General features: G+C 39.3%; 1 protein-coding gene and 1 long non-coding RNA gene across 4 annotated transcripts in view; one reads left to right on the forward strand and one right to left on the reverse strand.

Moving 5' to 3' along the window:
* Positions 1–2,854: 2,854 nt before the first annotated feature.
* Positions 2,855–16,685, reverse strand: CUNH2orf69 (chromosome unknown C2orf69 homolog). Its single transcript, XM_033230729.1, has 2 exons — positions 16,051–16,685; positions 2,855–6,051 (listed from the first exon to the last, which is right to left on the reverse strand). The coding sequence occupies exons 1-2, from the start codon at positions 16,378–16,380 to the stop codon at positions 5,227–5,229; spliced, it is 1,155 nt and encodes a 384-aa protein (XP_033086620.1). The 5' UTR covers positions 16,381–16,685; the 3' UTR covers positions 2,855–5,226.
* LOC117094667 overlaps positions 7,919–17,927 on the forward strand; it is a 50,559-nt gene continuing 40,550 nt past the window's right edge. For 2 of the 3 annotated variants that reach the window (XR_004441633.1, XR_004441631.1), the window contains exons 1-2: positions 7,919–8,485; positions 13,795–13,891. This is a non-coding gene — a long non-coding RNA (uncharacterized LOC117094667). The remainder of the gene's footprint in view (positions 8,486–13,794; positions 13,892–17,927) is intronic. The other variant, XR_004441632.1, reaches the window with a different exon arrangement.

Here is a 17,927-nt window from a genome sequence, read left to right on the forward strand (position 1 = left end):
TGTCTGGGCTCACATAGCTATGGGTGATAGAAACTGGGATTAGTTGTGACCAGTAATTCTCCATTCTTTCTCCCTAATGTGCAGCACCTCTCCAGTACTTTTGAATAGATTACACAGCTTTTCTTTGGCTAGTTTGGGGGCTTGACCTGATGCAAAAATGAATTTTTTTCCTCTGCCAACAAAATTTCTCACTGCACTGCTTGCTACACAGACAAGATTCAAAATAAAAGTAATGATGGGTCAGGTGCGGTGGCTCATGCCTGTAATCCCAGCACTTTGGGAGGCCAAGGTGGGCAGATCACGAGGTCAGCAGATCAAGACCATCCTGGCCAACATGGTGAAACCCCATCTCTACTAATAATACAAGAATTAAATATGTTACATGAAAAACATATTTGAAACTGTACTGCCATTTGTGTAAAACAAGGTACGTGGTGTGTGAACACCTTATTTGCATATGCATATAATTATCTCTAAGGATGCACAAGAAACCAGTGATAGTTATGCCTCCAAGAAGAGGTTCAACTAGGTGGGCCGATTGGAATCTGCAGTTTTATATTATTTGGACTTTTGTTTATATTATCCTTTCAAAATACATTGTAAAAATACTGTATGCATTGAGGTGGGCACATCATCTGAACTCAGGAGTTCGAGACCAGCCTGGGCAAGATGGCGAATCTTTGTCTCTACCAAAAATACAAAAAATTGGCTCAAGCCTGTAATCCCAGCACTTTGGGAGGCTGAGACGGGCGGATCACGAGGTCAGGAGATCGAGACCATCCTGGTTAACACGGTGAAACCCCGCCTCTACTAAAAAAATACAAAAAACTAGCCGGGTGAGGTGGTGGGCACCTGTAGTCCTAGCTACTCGGGAGGCTGAGGCAGGAGAATGGCGTAAACCCGGGAGGCGGAGATTGTAGTGAGCTGAGATCCGGCCCCACTGCACTCCAGCCTGGGTGACAGAGCGAGACTCTGTCTCAAAAAAAAAAAAATGCAAAAAATTAGCCAGGTGTGGTGGTGTGCGCCTGTAGTCCCAGCTACTCAGGAGGCTAAGATAGGAGGATCACTTGAGCCTGGGAGGTGCAGGTTGCAGTGAGCTGGAATTGTGCTACTGCACTCCAGCGTGGGTGACAGACTAAGACCCTGTCTCAAAAAAAAAAAAGACTGTATGCAGAGCTGGGAGTGGTAGTCCACACCTGTAGTCCCAGCAACTTGGGAGGCTGAGGCAGGAGGAGCACTTGAAACCAGGAGTTCAAGTTCAGCCTGGGCAACATGGGGAGACCTGTCTCAAAACAAAACTTAGCAGAGTGTAATTATTAGCATTTCCATAACATTATTTGTCTTGGTATTTGAATACATTAGAATTCTATTTGTTCTGTAATTTCTAACTCACTTTGATGAAATACCAAATCAAAGGAAACAGTCAACAAAACTTAATTTGTATCCTTCATCCTTTTGAACAGCAGCTATGTGAACATTTGGAAAGAACCTTAGAAAGGCGGCTTTTCTATCACCTATAAAAAGTTGCCAACAGACATCAAAGGAGTTGACAAAAAAAAAATGCAGGAAGCTGGAAGGCAGGCCTGGATGGAATTGGAACTGTGCTGCTGTGACTCCTTTCCCCAGTGGTAAAAAATAGATGTAGTCAGGAGGAACTAACATAGATTGGCAGTCACCCATGCATCTCTGGTGTTACCTTAGTCTTGTTTCAAGCATACAAGCCACAAGTTTTTGGGTGTCTTAAAACATACCTAAGTTGTAGTCTCTCTCTTTTTTTTTAACTGTAAGTTCTAGGCTACATGTGCACAACGTGCAGGTTTGTTACATATGTATACATGTGCCATGTTGGTGTGCTGTACCCGTTAACTTGTCATTTACATTAGGTGTATCTCCTAATGCTATCTCTCCCCTCTCTGCCCACCCCACGACAGGCCCCAGTGTGTGATGTAGTCTTTTTAAGTTCCATTAAACAGGATACTAAAATGACCTTTTTTGGTGACTCTGCCTGTCTCTACCACTAACTGGCTTAAAAGCTGCTGGGTCTTTGCCTTTGTAAAGAGCACATGAGTTTACAGATGAGGTCTGTCTATATCTCCTCTTATGTTTGTTTCTCTTAAAGATCTTCAAGTGAAATAAAACAAAATAGCTCTTTTATGAATACTACCTTTTGTTTTGTATTTTACCTCATAAGCTTTAATGTATTAAACATTTCTATACCAACATGCTGGGACTTTGTATTGTCTGTCCTATATCCTCATTGCCTACCCTCCTTGACCTTGGTGGTTACTTAGATTACATGAATGAAATGAAAAATAGATTACACCATACCCTAACCAAGTCTTGTAAGAAGCTAAAGGACTACAGAACTACAGATCCCTGAGATGATTAGCACCAAAAGGAGGAAAGGATGAACTTGTTAGAGGTTTTGTTCTCTATGAAATCCAATAAAAGAAATGGATATAGTGCAAATTTTTATGGAGCAATTTTAAAGGGAGAAGATATGTATTTGTACAAAAAAGGTTCAAAGTTGCTCATTTGAAAAGACATGGAGGATAATGAAGACATAAAGTAAGTCCTCAATTAATGTGCACAGGTTCTTAAGAAACTGTGACTTTAAACAAAAGGACAAACAGCAGGTCCTCAACATTTTGTTCATTGCCATCTAGTTAAAACAATGAGAAAAAAATTGGTTTTGTTATATTGCTTCAAGTCCCAGTTTCCAAGAACCTACTGATATGTTAAGTGAGGACTTACTGTATACAAACCCAACCAAGCAGGGTAGACAGAAATGGCTTCCTTTTAAATAATCTGAAGTTTTAACAATGCTAATAATATAAAGCACATCCAAACAAACTTCTGTGGATGATCAATTTTAATACAATTATACATTCATGCTGTGGTGGTAACAACTTTCACATTATTTGTAGGACTACTTTTCTCAACTCATGACAAAGGCACAAACCGAAAGTATAAATTAACATTACAGTAAGTTTTACATGTGGACAACCAATCTGAAATATTAAATAGAAAATATCTGAATATGGATCAACTTGGACATATTTTCATTCCAGAAAATATTTTTTCTTTTCAATATTGTCTCATTTTGCTATGATGGCAGTTTTGGGTGCCTGGTGAGTTACTCTTAATATCCATTCAACATGTAACATTTATAATTAAGCATTCACATACTGGATAGACAAAGAACCCAGATTTTTAAATACGTCTGACTTTTTAAAAATTATTTTATTTTTAAATGAATTCTGCTAAATGTCTTACTTTTCTATTTCAGTTAATCATGTGAAAATAAATGCTTTTTCTTCCCCTTATAGAATTCAGTAACTCAGCTACTTTACTTTAGATACATGTGAATTTAACCAAGGATTATTAAACAAATAGAAAAAAAGCCATCCAATCATAGTGCTTAAAGGCAATGTAATATGTAAAATGTTAAAATCAGGCTGATTTATTTCCTTCATGGGAATTTTTGGTCTCAAAAGAAACAGGAGGTATTTAAAGAAACTGAAGCAACATAATACTACTTTGTCTTTCAAAAAAAAAAAAAAAACCATTTAGCGATGCTGTTCTGCAGTTTATAAAATTAAGTGTTAAAACACCAAAAAGAGATATTATTTTTAAGCATTTGTTAAGAATCCTTTCTCATGAGTCTCCGAATATTTGGAATGTATTTATAGAGTTATTAAAATATAATTCTGGGAAGAAACCAAGAAATTAACATTTTTATTCTATATGGCTTTATAAATCTAGGTCTTCTGGGTCATTAAGGTATTAAGCTTCAGTGTCTTTTTTTTTTAGTCCTAAAGCAGCATGTTACTTCCCTGCTATTTCATGACCTGCAAAAGCTAATTATTAATAAACAACAAACTGCTCACCTTTTATTGTAATCACCCAATTACGATGTCAATGTTGGCTGACATTCATTAGATCTGGATTTCTCAAAGTGTATTTATCTAGGTCAAGAAAAACGGGCAGAAGGAAACTTCACCCAAATTATGTAGCAGTGTTAAGCAAATTCAGTTTTTGAGCCAAAATTAAATCATTTGTGTCTTCAAACTTTCCCTTGTAACTTTTCTTATAGCAATGTAATTTTGCATTTTGGCCAAAGAGAGCTATTTTCTTTTGGCAGACAAAATCATGCTTCTGGAGAAACATTGACTTAGATCTATGGAATCTGTTTCCTTTTTAATAGAGCTCTAACAAATAGAGCTTTATATATTTATTTTATCCAAGTTGATCCTTTCAAAAAGACTGATTAATGAAAAATTTGAAATTTGCTCTGTAGTACATTTTTATCCAATATACATGAATATGCTCAATTTAAAACAATTATCCAAAACAACTGGTTTTTGGCCAAGATTCAAGAAACCCCAGAATGTCTTATCCAAAATAATAAAAAACTGACAATTAAAAATTAAACAATAGTGCTTAAGTGTAATTTTGTTTCATTTTGTTTTAGAGATGAAGTCTCACTATGTTGCCCAGGTTGAAGTGCAGTAGCTAGTCTCACAATCATGGTGAACCACAGCCTGGGCTCAAGCAATCCTCCTGCCTTAGCCTCCCGAGTAGCTGGAACTAAAGGCACACACCACCACACCTGGCTATGTTTTTAAAAACCACCTTTACACTACTGTACACTTTTGGACATCTGGAAACAAATATATGTTGACTCTCATGAGAAAAGTACTTGGTGACACATTAAAGAATGAGTCAAGGAGTTTACAAAAACACAAGAGGCAGGGTACAGTTATTCCAAAATGATAGAAAACAGCATCGTACCTTTGCTTTTGTTTGAAGACAAATGAAAATATTTCCACTTAAAATAGCTAGTTACTGTTAAAATGTCACCAAATTAGTTTAAAACATTACTCAGAAAAGCAGTTATTTCCAACAGTAACAATTTTAGTTACCTTTTATAAGAACTATGTTGTAACTTTCATTTTTAAGGGTCTTATATCTCCTCAGGATTATTACAAACCACCTTGTTAGATTTCAAATTAACTAATTCTAACTCAATCCAAATTAATAACTGCTCACATTCACAAGCAAAAAATACTATTGCACATTACACTCACATTTTAGGAATGTGTGCTTCCCCCCATACCCCAAAACTGACAATGCAGGTATGAATTACATCCCATAATCTGAATTTATAGCACTCAAAGTGCTTATGTTCTTCCAGTGAACAAGTTCATTAATATACCTGTAATCTCAAAATACTTCGTGAACCCTGAAGTGATTCTCTATGGAAGGAACCTCCTTTGTAAAATGAATTTGGCTAGTCACCTGCATACCAAAATCTCCAAGTATCTGAACAAATTTCTTGTGCTCCTTTCCAATCCAAGATCTCATTGGATCACGTACTTGGTAAGGTGTTACATGAGTGTGAACGATAATCCCTGTTTGTGCAAATTCTTTCAAGACTTCTGGATAAGTAACCCAAGTATTGCTTCCTCCAGAATGACCACCATCCAGCCAATACATTGTTCTTATGCTTTTGATAAAAGCATCTATGTTCTTGTCTTTCTTGGCTTCTTTCAATTCAAAAAGCAACTGATTCAAAACAACACAACCTTTACTGAATCCAATTAAAGTAAAAGATGCATCATTTAATGATGGTGGATAAAAACTCATGGCAGATTCATCAGACTTTTCACAGGTCCTCACTTTTTCTCCCTGGCAACCATTCGTAGTATGAGAAGAACTGGATCTACAGTTAGATGCTATGGAGTCCTTATTCCAAACATTCAAACTTTTCTTTGATAAACTATTCTGACTTAAATTAAAAGCATTAACTAATAACATATAAAGGTGCTTAAAAGCTCCAAAGTCAGTATTGTGTTCTGGGGCACCAAACATGTTACTTTTCACAAAATTGTCATAGCAGCTGAATTTGTGCAAATGCATTCGGGAACATTTTATCACCCAAATGTAACTATTGGGGAACCGGTGAGCTAAAATGGTAGCAACATTTTCTAGACTCCAGTTTTCCCATTGATAATTCTCAGGATGACGAGTCATAATTTCATGGTAATTCTGAAAGGTAAGAAAGATGAAATAAGTATTAAATACATATTTACATAAAATGATTTCCACAAAATAGTTTCCATTTTTATTGTGGAGAAAGGATGTTACAATGACCTATGGTTAATATACACTAGAAATGAAAACTATAAATTTGTCATTACTATCTAGTAATAAGATTTTTGAACCAATTACTTCTTCAGTTTAAGCCTGAAATCTATCAAGAGACAAGGAAATAAGATATACCTACATGGAACAGTAAAAAGTTTTTAAAAATTTAATTTTGAAGGGTATAGATATGTTTAACAAATTTTATTTTAGTATATACATATAATCAATTTTCCTAACACATCAACTGAAAATATAAATTTGGTTCACTAGGTACACTTTCTGACCAACACAGAATCTTAAAATATTTCCCTAAGTTGCCATTCTATACCCCTCCCTCTTTGGATTTCTCTAGCAACCTGAACACTACGTTCAGTTTCAAATTTAGTATTATACACAAAGCTGCAATAAACATTATAGAAAACTCTTTGTACACATCTGTGATTCTATCCTTAAATTCCTAGATATGGAAAAACTAGGTCAAAGAATATTTGTAATTTAAGTCTGGATTTCTATTCTTGCCTATTCATATCCTTTGCTCCTCATTCCCTCATTCCCCACTTTTTGTGTGAGACAGGATCTCGCTCTGTCATACAGGCTGGAGTGCAGTGGCATGATTATGGCTCATTGCAGCCTTGACCTACCCGGCTCAAGCAATCCTCCCTCCTCAGCCTCCCGAGTAGCTGGGACCACAGGTGCATATCATCACATGTAGCTAACGTTTTTATTCTTTGTAGAGAGAAGGTCTCACTTTGTTGCACAGGCTGGTCTCAAACTCCTGGACTAAACCATCCTCCTACCTCATTTTCCCAAAGTATTGGTATTATAGGCATAAGCCACCATACCCAGCCTCCTTTGTCCTTTTGTATTTACACCTTATTTATAAGCATTCTTATATATACTAACCATAACTTTTTGTTTAGGTCCTAGGATGTGCACATAAACTGTTTTAATTTTACTCATACTGACTTTTTTTGGGGGGCGGAGATTCATTCAAATTTATTCATTTGTTCTATAAAATTTACTGGATACCTACCAGTTGGTCAGGGAACAAAAGAGACTACACCCTTGTTCACATGGAGCTCACATTCTACTGCAGAGATACAACAAACAACTCCACAAGTAAATAGAGCAGCACTGTCCAACAGAAATAAAACATGAGCCACATTTAAAATTTTCAAGCGCCAGATTTTAAAAAGTAAAAAGTTAACAGGTGAAACTAATTTTAATCATTTCTTTCTTGAGCTAAATATATCCAAAATATCACAATCTCAACATGTAACCAATATTAAAAATTACTGGAGGATCTTAACATTCTTTTTTCCTTCCTAAGTGCTTGAGATCCAGTGTGTATTCATACTTACAGTACATCTCAATTTGGATGCTAAGTTTTCATCAGAAATACTTGATCTGAATTTGAATCTCATAAAATTTACAGCGGAAAAAGTAAACTCACATACCCAACTTGTTCCAAATATACTTAAAAGTTTTCCATGAACTGAACTGGGTATCCATTTTTTAATATACATTTAAATTAACTGAAATTAAATACAGTTAAAAATGTCGTTCCTCTATTAAATTTAGTTCCTCAAGTGGACTAACAGCATTTTAAGTAGTCAATAGCCACAAGTGATTAGTGGCTACCATATTGGACAGTTCAAAACATATTAGACTTACAGCTTGGAAACATTTCAAAAATATATGTATATATTAGATGGTGGTAAGTATAACAGAACATAATAAGTAAAGCAGGAGAAAAGGAAGACAAGGTTTTGGAGAGCGTAGAAAATTATTAGTTAACACAGAATGGTCAGGAAAGGCTTCTCCATAAAGTGATAGTTTGAAAGGACCTGAAGGAACTCAGAGAGTGAACCACGTGGGTATTTCAGGCAGAAGGAACTTAACTGCAAAAGGCCCTGAGGTGGGAGCTTGCTGAACATAACCCAGACACAGCAATGAGGTCAGTGTGGCTCCAGAGGAGTCAACAGTATCAAATGTGATCACAAACGAGGGCAGAGAGATTGTTTAGGGAAGAGGAGAGATGCTGACCAGGCTTTATAAGACACCACAAAGACTGCCTTTTGCTCTGAAAGGATCTGGAGCCAAAGGCTGATATAATATATGTTTTGAAAATATTACTCTGGCTCCTAATAATGAAGGGGCAACAGCTGATGCAAGGAGACCATTAAAAGGCTACTGAAATATAATCCTGATAAGAGAAGGCAGCTTGAACCAGAGTAGTAAAAGTGGTCAGGTCCTGAATTTATTTTGGAGTAGTGTCAACAGGATTTGCAGATGGACTGGATATAGAGGGTGACAGAAAAATAAGATAAATGATGTGAGTTTTCCTAATTTCTAATGGTCATACACAGTATCTATCAGTTTTAAATACACTCTCCTTTTGACCTAGTAATTCGAGAAATTTATCTCATTGATATACTTACATATATGCATAAATAAATATGTATAAGGATATTTATCTCTGCTTCAAAAGAATGAGGCAGCTCTATGAGTACTCCTACTCCTATGGGTTGTAAAATAAGGGCTAAAAAATCCAGTACACTATGCAACTATTTGTATTTTTTAAAAAAGCCTGAGGCTGGGGGCGGTGGTTCACGCCTATAATACCAGCACTTTGGGAGGCAGAGGCAGGCAAACTGCTTGAGTTTGAGACCAGCGTGAGCAACATGTGAAATCCTGTCTCTATTACAAAAAAAAAAAAATACAAAAATTGGCAGGGTGTGGTGGTGTGCCCCTGTAGTCCCATATATATATGTGTGTGTGTATATATATCTAACAGTGGCAGCCTTGGGGAAGGGAAGGGAAATGGGCAACTGGAGGGAATGGGGTGAAAGAAAGAATTACTTTTCAATGTAAAACCTTAAATAATCTGAACTTTTAGCAATATGCACATTTTCTCTATTTAAAAATTAAAACTAGTAAATACTACAAAAATTCAGTCTATATACAAAGGTATAGGTAAGATAGAAAAATCATCCATATAACCACCAATTAAAAATAATCATTATTAAAATTCTGATGTCTAGCAGTCCAGTTTTCTCTAGCATACACATATACAAGTATGTATACAAGGGAGCATTCTTCTCCCCCACCAAGCAATAAGCTTATACATAGTTTTCACTTAAATATATATTATAGGCATGGTTCCATATCAATATAGATTTGCATCATAATTTTTAGACATCTAAGGTTAATGCCAATTTACACTTTCACTGGAATCATAAAAGAGTGCTTATTTTCCCACATCTTTACCCATCCTTAATGCTAATGGCTATTAGCATCAATTTTTAAAAATCCTTGCTACTATGATAAAATGATTTAATTTGCATGTTTGATTTAATTTGCATGTTTTGATTTACTTTTGATTTAATTTGCATGTTTTGATTCCCAATCAGGTTAAACACTGTTAACTGGCAGTTTTCATTTTTCTTTTTTTTTTTTTTTTTGAGACGGAGTCTCGCTCTGTCGCCCGGCCTGGAGTGCAGTGGCCGGATCTCAGCTCACTGCAAGCTCCGCCTCCCGGGTTTACCGCCATTCTCCTGCCTCAACCTCCCGAGTAGCTGGGACTACAGGCGCCCGCCACCTCGCCCGGCTATTTTTTTCTATTTTTTAGTAGAGACGGGGTTTCACAGTGTTAGCCAGGATGGTCTCGAGCTCCTGACCTCGTGATCCGCCCGTCTCGGCCTCCCAAAGTGCTGGGATTACAGGCTTGAGCCACCGCGCCCGGCCCTCATTTTTCTTTTGTTAATTTTCTGTTCATGTCCTATGATAATTTTCCCACTATGATGTTCAATTCCTTCCTAAGTTATATTTCACTAATATTAGTAGTTTGAGCCATATATGTTAAAAATACTAATTCCCAGGCCAGGTGCAGTGGCTCATGCCTGTAATCCCAGCACTCTGGGAGGCCAAGGTGGGCGGATCACGAAGTCAGGAGATGGAGACCATCCTAGCCAACATGGTGAAACCCTGTCTCTACTAAAAATACAGAAATTAACCAGGCATGGTGGCACATGCCTGTAGTCACAGCTACTCGGCAGGCTGAGGCAGAAGAATCACTTGAACCCGGGAGGTGGAGGATGCAATGAGCCAAGATCGCGCCATTGTACTCCATCCTGGGTGACAGAGCAAGACTCCGTCTCAAAAAAAAAAAAAAAAGCTAATTCCTAGAAGGCCATCATTTGACCTTTTATGGATTCTGCTATTGCTTTCTGCACAATTATTTTATAATTAATGATATATACAATTATCATGAAATTATAGGCGGTTACATCTGGAAGGGCTCATTTAAATCCTTTTTACAGTTAAGGAACCTGAGGTCCTAGAAACTACAGTTATTTATATATTTATTTATTTAATGAGCCAAAATGAACCTACATTTTATAACTCTCAGTTTAGTCCCTACCACACAGAAGGTGCTCTAACTCTAGAAACTTGATATCTTCCTTGCTCAGCCCCGGGTTCCACGGTTAGAGGAAGGAGAATGCTTATTCTAAGGAACTGTATGCAGTAAAATGTAAAGATGGAATCATTACTGTGTGTCAAAGCCCAGATCTGAGAACAATGGAAACACACTTTCATATTCTAAAAAGAGGCACCAGACACCCCTATACGAGTTTAAAAAAGGTAGCCCAAACTGGTTCTGCAACCGAGGCTGTTACCCATGGCCAATCTACAGAAAGGGTTAAAGACTAAGGAAAGAGAGAGATTTCTTTCAAGAGAGTTTTTATCCTAGTTGGGAATGCAATGCACTACTATCCCCAGAAGAGGTAAGGGGTGAAAGGCCATGCTTCTCATCCCCAGTGAGGCAGGCCACAAGAGAATCTCTTGAGAGTGTAAAGGATGCTTACTACTCCGGTTAGATGCTTGCTGACCTGCAAAAAACTCAGAGAGCCACTCCAAACTGATATTGAAGTAAGGAACAAAGGATTTTTAGGAAATCTTGACATGTGTCTCCAAGAGTTTGTAGACAAATCATAGATTCAAACTAAGTGTTCTGCCCTTAGAGCAGAGCAAACTTCTGCTATGGTTTGAATGTGTCCACCAAAGTTCATGTTTTGGAAACTTAATCCCCAAAGCAACTATGATTAGAGGTGGGACCTTTAAGAGGTGATTAGGTCACAAGGGCTCTACTCTCATGAATGGATTAATGGTTCTTGATAAAAGGATGAATTTGGCCTCTCCTCCCCCTCCCCCACTCCCTAGTGCTCTCTTGCCCTTCTGCCTTCCACCATGAGATGACAGGGCAAGAAGGCCCTCACCAGATGCAGGCCCCTCCCAACCTCCAGAATCATGAGCTAAATAAATTTCTGTTTATTATAAACATAAAGGGCATATCTGAGGTAAGCAGGCTGGAATGACCAGAACAGGGTCCAGCCTAAGAGAGCTGCCTGATAAAGTACAGGAAGCTCCAAGGTACATGACCAGGACATACCACTTAGGGCATGATCATCTATAGATTCTAACCTTTAGGAAAGCAAAATTTTTAAAGAGTTAAAACTGGGAATGACTCAAATGTTTATGAGCTGCTGCATGGATAAACAAATTATATATCCATACATAGAATACTACTCTGTAAATAAAAGGAATAGACTACTGGCTGGGCACAGTGGCTCATGCCTGCAATCCCAGCACTTTGGGAGGCCAAGGAAGGAGGATCACTTAACCACTGGAGATTGAGACTAGCCTAGGCAACATAATGAGACCCTTGTTTCTACAAAAAATTTTATAAATTAGCCAGGTGTGATGGTGCATGCCTGTAGTCCCAGCTACTTGGGAGGCTAAGGTAGAAAGATCACTTGAGCCTGGGAGGTTGAGGCTGCAGTGAGCCATGATCACGCCACTGCATTTCAGCCTAGGTGACAGAGCGAGACCCTGTCTCAAAAAAAAAAAAAGAAAAAAAGAAAAAAACTATGGATACAGGTAACAAGATGGATGAATTTCAAAAGTATTAAACAGTGACACAGGTCACACACAAACGACTACATACCACATGACAAATTAACAAAATTCTAGAAAAAACAAAAACTACAGTGAAAGAAAGCAGATTAGTGGTTGGGAAAAGAAAACTGACAATAACAAAATTCTAGAAAAAGCACAAACTATAGTGAAAGAAAGCAGGTTAGTGGTTGGAAAAAGAATACTGACCATAAAGGAGCACAGAGGTACTTTTTAGGATAATGGAGATACTCTACAACATGAGTATGGTGGCTATATAATTCTAACACTTGTCAAAATTCACAAAATTGTACTCTTACTTAAAATACAAGGGCTGGGTGCAGTGGCTCATACCCGTAATCCCAGCACTTTGGGAGGCCCAGGTGGGCAGACCACTTGAGGTCAGGAGTTTGAGACCAGCCTGGTCAACATGGTAAAACCCCATCTCTACTAAAAATTAAAAAAAAAAAAAAAAAAAAAAAAAAAAAAAATTAGCCAGGCATGGTGGCACGCACCTGTAGTCTCAGCTACTCAGGAGGCTGAGGCAGGAGAATCACTTGAGCCTGGGAGGTGGAGGATGCAGTAAGCCAAGATCATGCCACTGCACTCCAGCCTGGGCAACAGAGCAAGACTCCATCTCAAGGGAAAAAAAAAAGATAGGGAAAGCTTCTAATACTATCTTATAAAATTCTGTTTAGCCCTATTCTGTTCAATATTTATTCAAATTAAGAATAAAGCTATAACAAGAATGCTCAGCCAGGTGTGGTGGCTCATGCTTGTAATCCCAACACTTTAAAAGGCTGAGGCGGGAGGATCACTTGAACACAGGAGTGGGCAACACAGTGAGACCCTGTCTCTGTAAAAAATAGTAATAAAAGAAAATAAACAAATAAAATAGAATGTCTATAGGCATCTAAAAGGATCAACACAATAAAAAGATAGGCTGTATTTAACAGCGAAAATTTCATCAGGATAAATATTAGGCTCAAAAGAATCAAGTAAAAAATTACAGATGAGGAAATCAGCCTAATAGCATTTTATATAATAGCCAACACATTTCAAGTACTTCATGCATTGTTCAAAGCAACTCACAAATACTCATTTATATAACAAGTCATCTACTGTACACCTACTACATGCTGCACTCAAGCATTACAGATTGTATCAGTGAACAGACATGTGTTTATTTATATTTTAGTGGCAGAAGGCAAACAAAACTCAAAACGAAAAGTAACTAGTATAGTAAATGCAATGAGTAAAAATAAAGAAGAAAAGTTTATGGGAAGCCTATATATACTATGATTATTACACAGGATGGTCAGAAAAGGTCTCAGAGAGGCAGAGTCTTGAGCAGACCTGGAAGAGGTGAGGTAATAAACCTACAACTCATCTACTTGGAAGGCTGCTGCAGGCAGTACGCACAACACTTTTTAGGTATAGTGTGCCTGACATGTTTGAGCAACACCAAGAAAGCCAGAGAGGCTGGAGAAAAGTAAACAGAAAAAGGAGACCAAGTCAGATAGGTAAAAGGGTGGGAAAACATACAGATAATGAAAAGCCTTGCAGGACAGGACATTAACAGGAAGGACTCTGGCTTTTACTCTGAGTGACATGGGAAGTGATTGCAGTTTTAAGCAGATGTGGAATGATTTGACTTACATTTTTCAATCGTTATTCTGATTACTTTAGATACACTGAAAAGGTGGAGCCACTAGATTTGATGATATGAGGTATGCAAGACTTCTAATGGATGACTTCAAGATTTCTATCTTGAGCAACTGAGAAGGTAAAGTTTCCATACATGAGGAAGACTGCACAGGGGTGAAGATCCAGAGATTTTAGGTTTAGGATATCTATTAAATATCCAAAAGGAAACAATCTTGCATATAACTGGTTGGCCTAAAGTTTGGGGATTATGTGTAGGCTAGATACATAAACATTGAGGGGTGTCAGTGTACAGGTAGTGAGTAAAGCCATGAGACTGAAGGGAGTGAACACAGACAGATGAAACGTGGAGGAACAGATGACTAGGATATTCCAATACCTTTTAAAGTCACCAGAGAGATGAGAAGGGACCAGAACTCATTGAGTATTCACATATTTAATCTCCAATGACACCTTATAAATTATTATTCTTATTTTATAGTTGAAGTACCTGAAACACAGAGATGTAACAATTGTCCAAGGACCTTATATCTAAATATAAAGTTCTAAATCAGGGTTCAAACCCAGGCAATCTGGCCTCAAACTGCATGTAAGACTTTTTAAACCTCCTCTGAAGACTTGTAATATATATATCTTGGCTGGCACACTTTAAAACACATTAGGAGGTGCTCAATAAATGTTATCATTATCATCATCATTATTTTAGGAATGCATGCAGTAATTGTTCCACAAAATTATTCTGATAGTCAGAAATGTCACATGCTATTTTCCCAATCTGAGCCACAAGGGCAACAAGTGAGTAAGTGACTTTTTTTCTCTTAAATCTAAGTACTAGTTTTTTTTTCTTTATTCTCTCTTTTCTTTTTTTTTTCCTAGTTTTTATTAGCAGTCAACTAAACCAGTCAGTTATTTTGAGGGCAAAAGAAAATACTATATATATATATACATATATATGTGTGTGTGTGTGTGTGTGTATATCTTAATCATTATTTGACTCAGAGCACAAAGTTTCTAAGTATGTCATTTTAAGGCACCAATTTTGAAAATAAACGATTGTAATTTCATAGTATAAGAAACACATCTAGGATGGGCGCGGTGGCTCACGCCTGTAATCCCAGCACTTTGGGAGGCCAAGGTGGGCAGATCACCTTAAGTCGGAAGTTTGAGACCAGCCTGGCCAACATGGTGAAACCCCATCTCTACTAAAAATATAAAAATTAGCCCAGTGTGGTGGCGCACGCCTGTAATCCCAGCTACTTGAGAGGCTGAGGCCCAAGAATCACTTGAGCCGGGGAGGCGGAGGTTGCAGTGAGTCGAGACTGCACCACTGCACTCCAGCCTAGGCAACAGAGCGAGACTCCGTCTCAAAAAAACAAAAAAGAGAAACTATACCTAGCTATATTCTAGCTTTACCTGTCTAGAACTTTCTATGATGATGGATTATTTTCTATGATAATGCTATATATCTGTGCTGTCCAATACAGTACACACAAGCCATCTGTAGCTACCGAGCACTCGAAATGCAGCTAACATGACTAACTGGATTTTTAGTTTTATTTAATTTTAATTAATTCAGATAGCTATATATATATGGCTAATGGCTACCATATTAAATAATGCAACTTTAGATTAAGACCCAGTTTTCAGGGCAACATAACCACGGATATTTGCCTGCAGCTATAAAATAATAAACATAACATGCAAAAGTACAAAATGAGGTGAGCATCAAAATATTGACACGCTTAATAATCATTGTCCCTTTTCTCCCATCTCCACTCTTTTTTAGAGTTACTGGGTGTCGTACCTTTATAATGTCTGTTTGATTTTTAATTACTGCCACCGTTTTCTAAACACTACGTGCTAACTTAATTTGAAAGCCATCTCTGTCCCCTGCCCAACAAACACACACACACACACACACACACACACACACACACACAGGGTCCTCTGAAAAACCAAATTATGGAATGAATATACAAGATGCGTCTCATTCCCTGTCTCAAATTCCGCCTCCTGGAAGCCTGGACCGACAGCTGGCTCTTTCGAGATCGTAGCCCTCGTCCGACACCTTCCCCATGGGGTTCTATGGACAAAGGGCAACAGGGGCGTGGAAGCCACGGTTTTGGATTTCGTGGAGTAAGGGAAGAGCCACCCTCAGTGAATGTGTGGGTGTGTTCAGGCAAGGAAAGGAACCAGGTAGCAGCTACGAGGGAAGAATCCAGTGACCGCGTCCGTATACACGAGAGGAGGGAACAGATACCCAAGCAGGCCCCGAGCTACCTGCACATCCCCAGGGAAATAGAGGACGTGATGCTGGCGCGGCGGCTGCGGCTCCTCCTTCGCCGGGTCCCCGGGGAGGTCCTGCCGCTCCAGTCCCTCCCCGCCAGCCAACAGGAGCAATTCGTTGCTGCGCTGCGGATCGGCTCCAGGCACGGCGGACAGCTGCAGGCACTGCCGGCGGCGCACCTCGGCCGACAGGGAGCATCGCGCGCCGCCGCTGCCGCCCGGGTTCATGGTTCTGGCCTGAGAGCACCACGAGGCGTTTCCGATTCCGAGCTGCGGCAGCAGAAGCAGCAGCGGCGGCGACCGCAGGAGCCTGAACCCCCACATGGGTCGCCGCCGCGAGAGCGGTTTGGAGGTGGAGGGTTGCGGGGGGGTTCCTGAGGGAGGGACTTCAGCCAAGCGGCTCAACGGTCGGCGGCCGCGGCCCGGCCTAGAGCCGGCGCTGAGGCGACGACGTCAGAGGCGGACGACCGCGCGCAGCGTGCGTAAGGAAAGGAAGGGAGGGGTGTGCCCGAAATCGGACTTGGGATCACGGAGAAGACGGTGGGCGTGGCTTGAGGAAGGGCGTTTGTGATTGGTGGGTTCTGCCGCGGCCGGGAAGTTCGAACAGAAGCCTGGGGAAGAGTCGGCGAAGAGCCGAGTTGAACTGAGTACTCCCAGCTAGAGCAAGCGGCAGTTGCAGCGCATGCGCAGCAGCAAGGGCGGCCGCAGGTCGCCTTTCAATAATACGAAACGTATAGACGTTTGAGTATACCAAGCTCCCTGTTTCTGTGGGTTCACCTGAGATTTATCTGGTCTTTCGGGCCTTAAAAGGGAGACAGTCCCAAAGATGTGAGTAATTCTGACCTGTCGAGGATTCCGTGGGAAGTCTTCTACATGCCCTAAAGGAAGGGAATCTCTTTCCTCATACCCTGAGTTTCCTGAGTACAATTATTATAGATATACGAAGATCTCTATGCTGATGGGGAATTTGTGGTTAGATATGAAGCTAATTCATCTCTGCTTGGTAGCGGGAAACAGGGCACATGGTCTGGGACAGGAAAAAACGGGGCGAGGCACTACGCATTACTTGGTGTTTTGCAGCCGATGAGATTTGCTATTTGGCGGTTTTTGAAAACTAAACAGTGTAGGAAAGTCATGTGTGTCCAGCAACTATCTGTGTCCAGTTGAGTAGGAATAAGATTTGGGGAAATGTATGCTCAGGCCTGTAATCCTAGCGCTGTGGGAGGCCGAGGCGGAGGATCACTTGAGTCCAGCAGTTTGAAACCAGCCTGGGCAACATAGGGAGGCCTTGTCTCTACTAAATTTTTTTTTTTTTTTTAATTAGCCGGGCGTGGTGGTGTATGCCTATAGTCCAAGCTACTGGGAGGGCTGAGGTGGGAGATTGGATCGCTTAGAGCCCAGGAGTTGTATGCTGCGATGAGTTGTGATCTCACCACTGCACTCCAGCCTGGGCAACAGAAGCAGACCCTGTCTCAAAAAATAAACCAAAAACAAACAGGGAAGTGTGTGCATGCGAGGATGAGATGCAAGTACTTGTGAGACAAAGCACTGTAAAGAGAATATTAATGAAAATTACAAAAACTACAGCCAACATTTGTTGAGGGTTTACTATAGGCCAGAAATCTAAGCACTTTATATATAATTGTTCGGAGTTTATAGATGTGTATTTAAGCACACATACTGTTTTCTTTGGTCTACATATGCAAATATTAACAAATGGCTTGGAGTAGGAACATAAATGAGCAAATGATAAGATATGATTTTTTTATATATATATAGACTTAGTGATTTAGTATGCTAACGTACTCTGGTCTAAATAATTGCATTCCATCTGACATCAAAATATTGTTATCAATCAAAAATTATTCAAT

This window comes from Trachypithecus francoisi, unplaced genomic scaffold (genome assembly GCF_009764315.1).
Source record: "Trachypithecus francoisi isolate TF-2019V2 unplaced genomic scaffold, Tfra_2.0 Lachesis_group13, whole genome shotgun sequence".
In the NCBI taxonomy this organism is placed as follows: domain Eukaryota; kingdom Metazoa; phylum Chordata; class Mammalia; order Primates; family Cercopithecidae; genus Trachypithecus; species Trachypithecus francoisi.

Bases quoted from the DNA above. Each gene is read 5' to 3' on its own strand.
- CUNH2orf69 (XM_033230729.1), bottom strand. From the start codon at position 16,380: ATGTGGGGGTTCAGGCTCCTGCGGTCGCCGCCGCTGCTGCTTCTGCTG. The intron at 6,052-16,050 runs GTAGCTCGGGGC...CTTACCTTTCAG, and splicing joins ATTTCCCTGGGGATGTGCAG to AATTACCATGAAATTATGAC.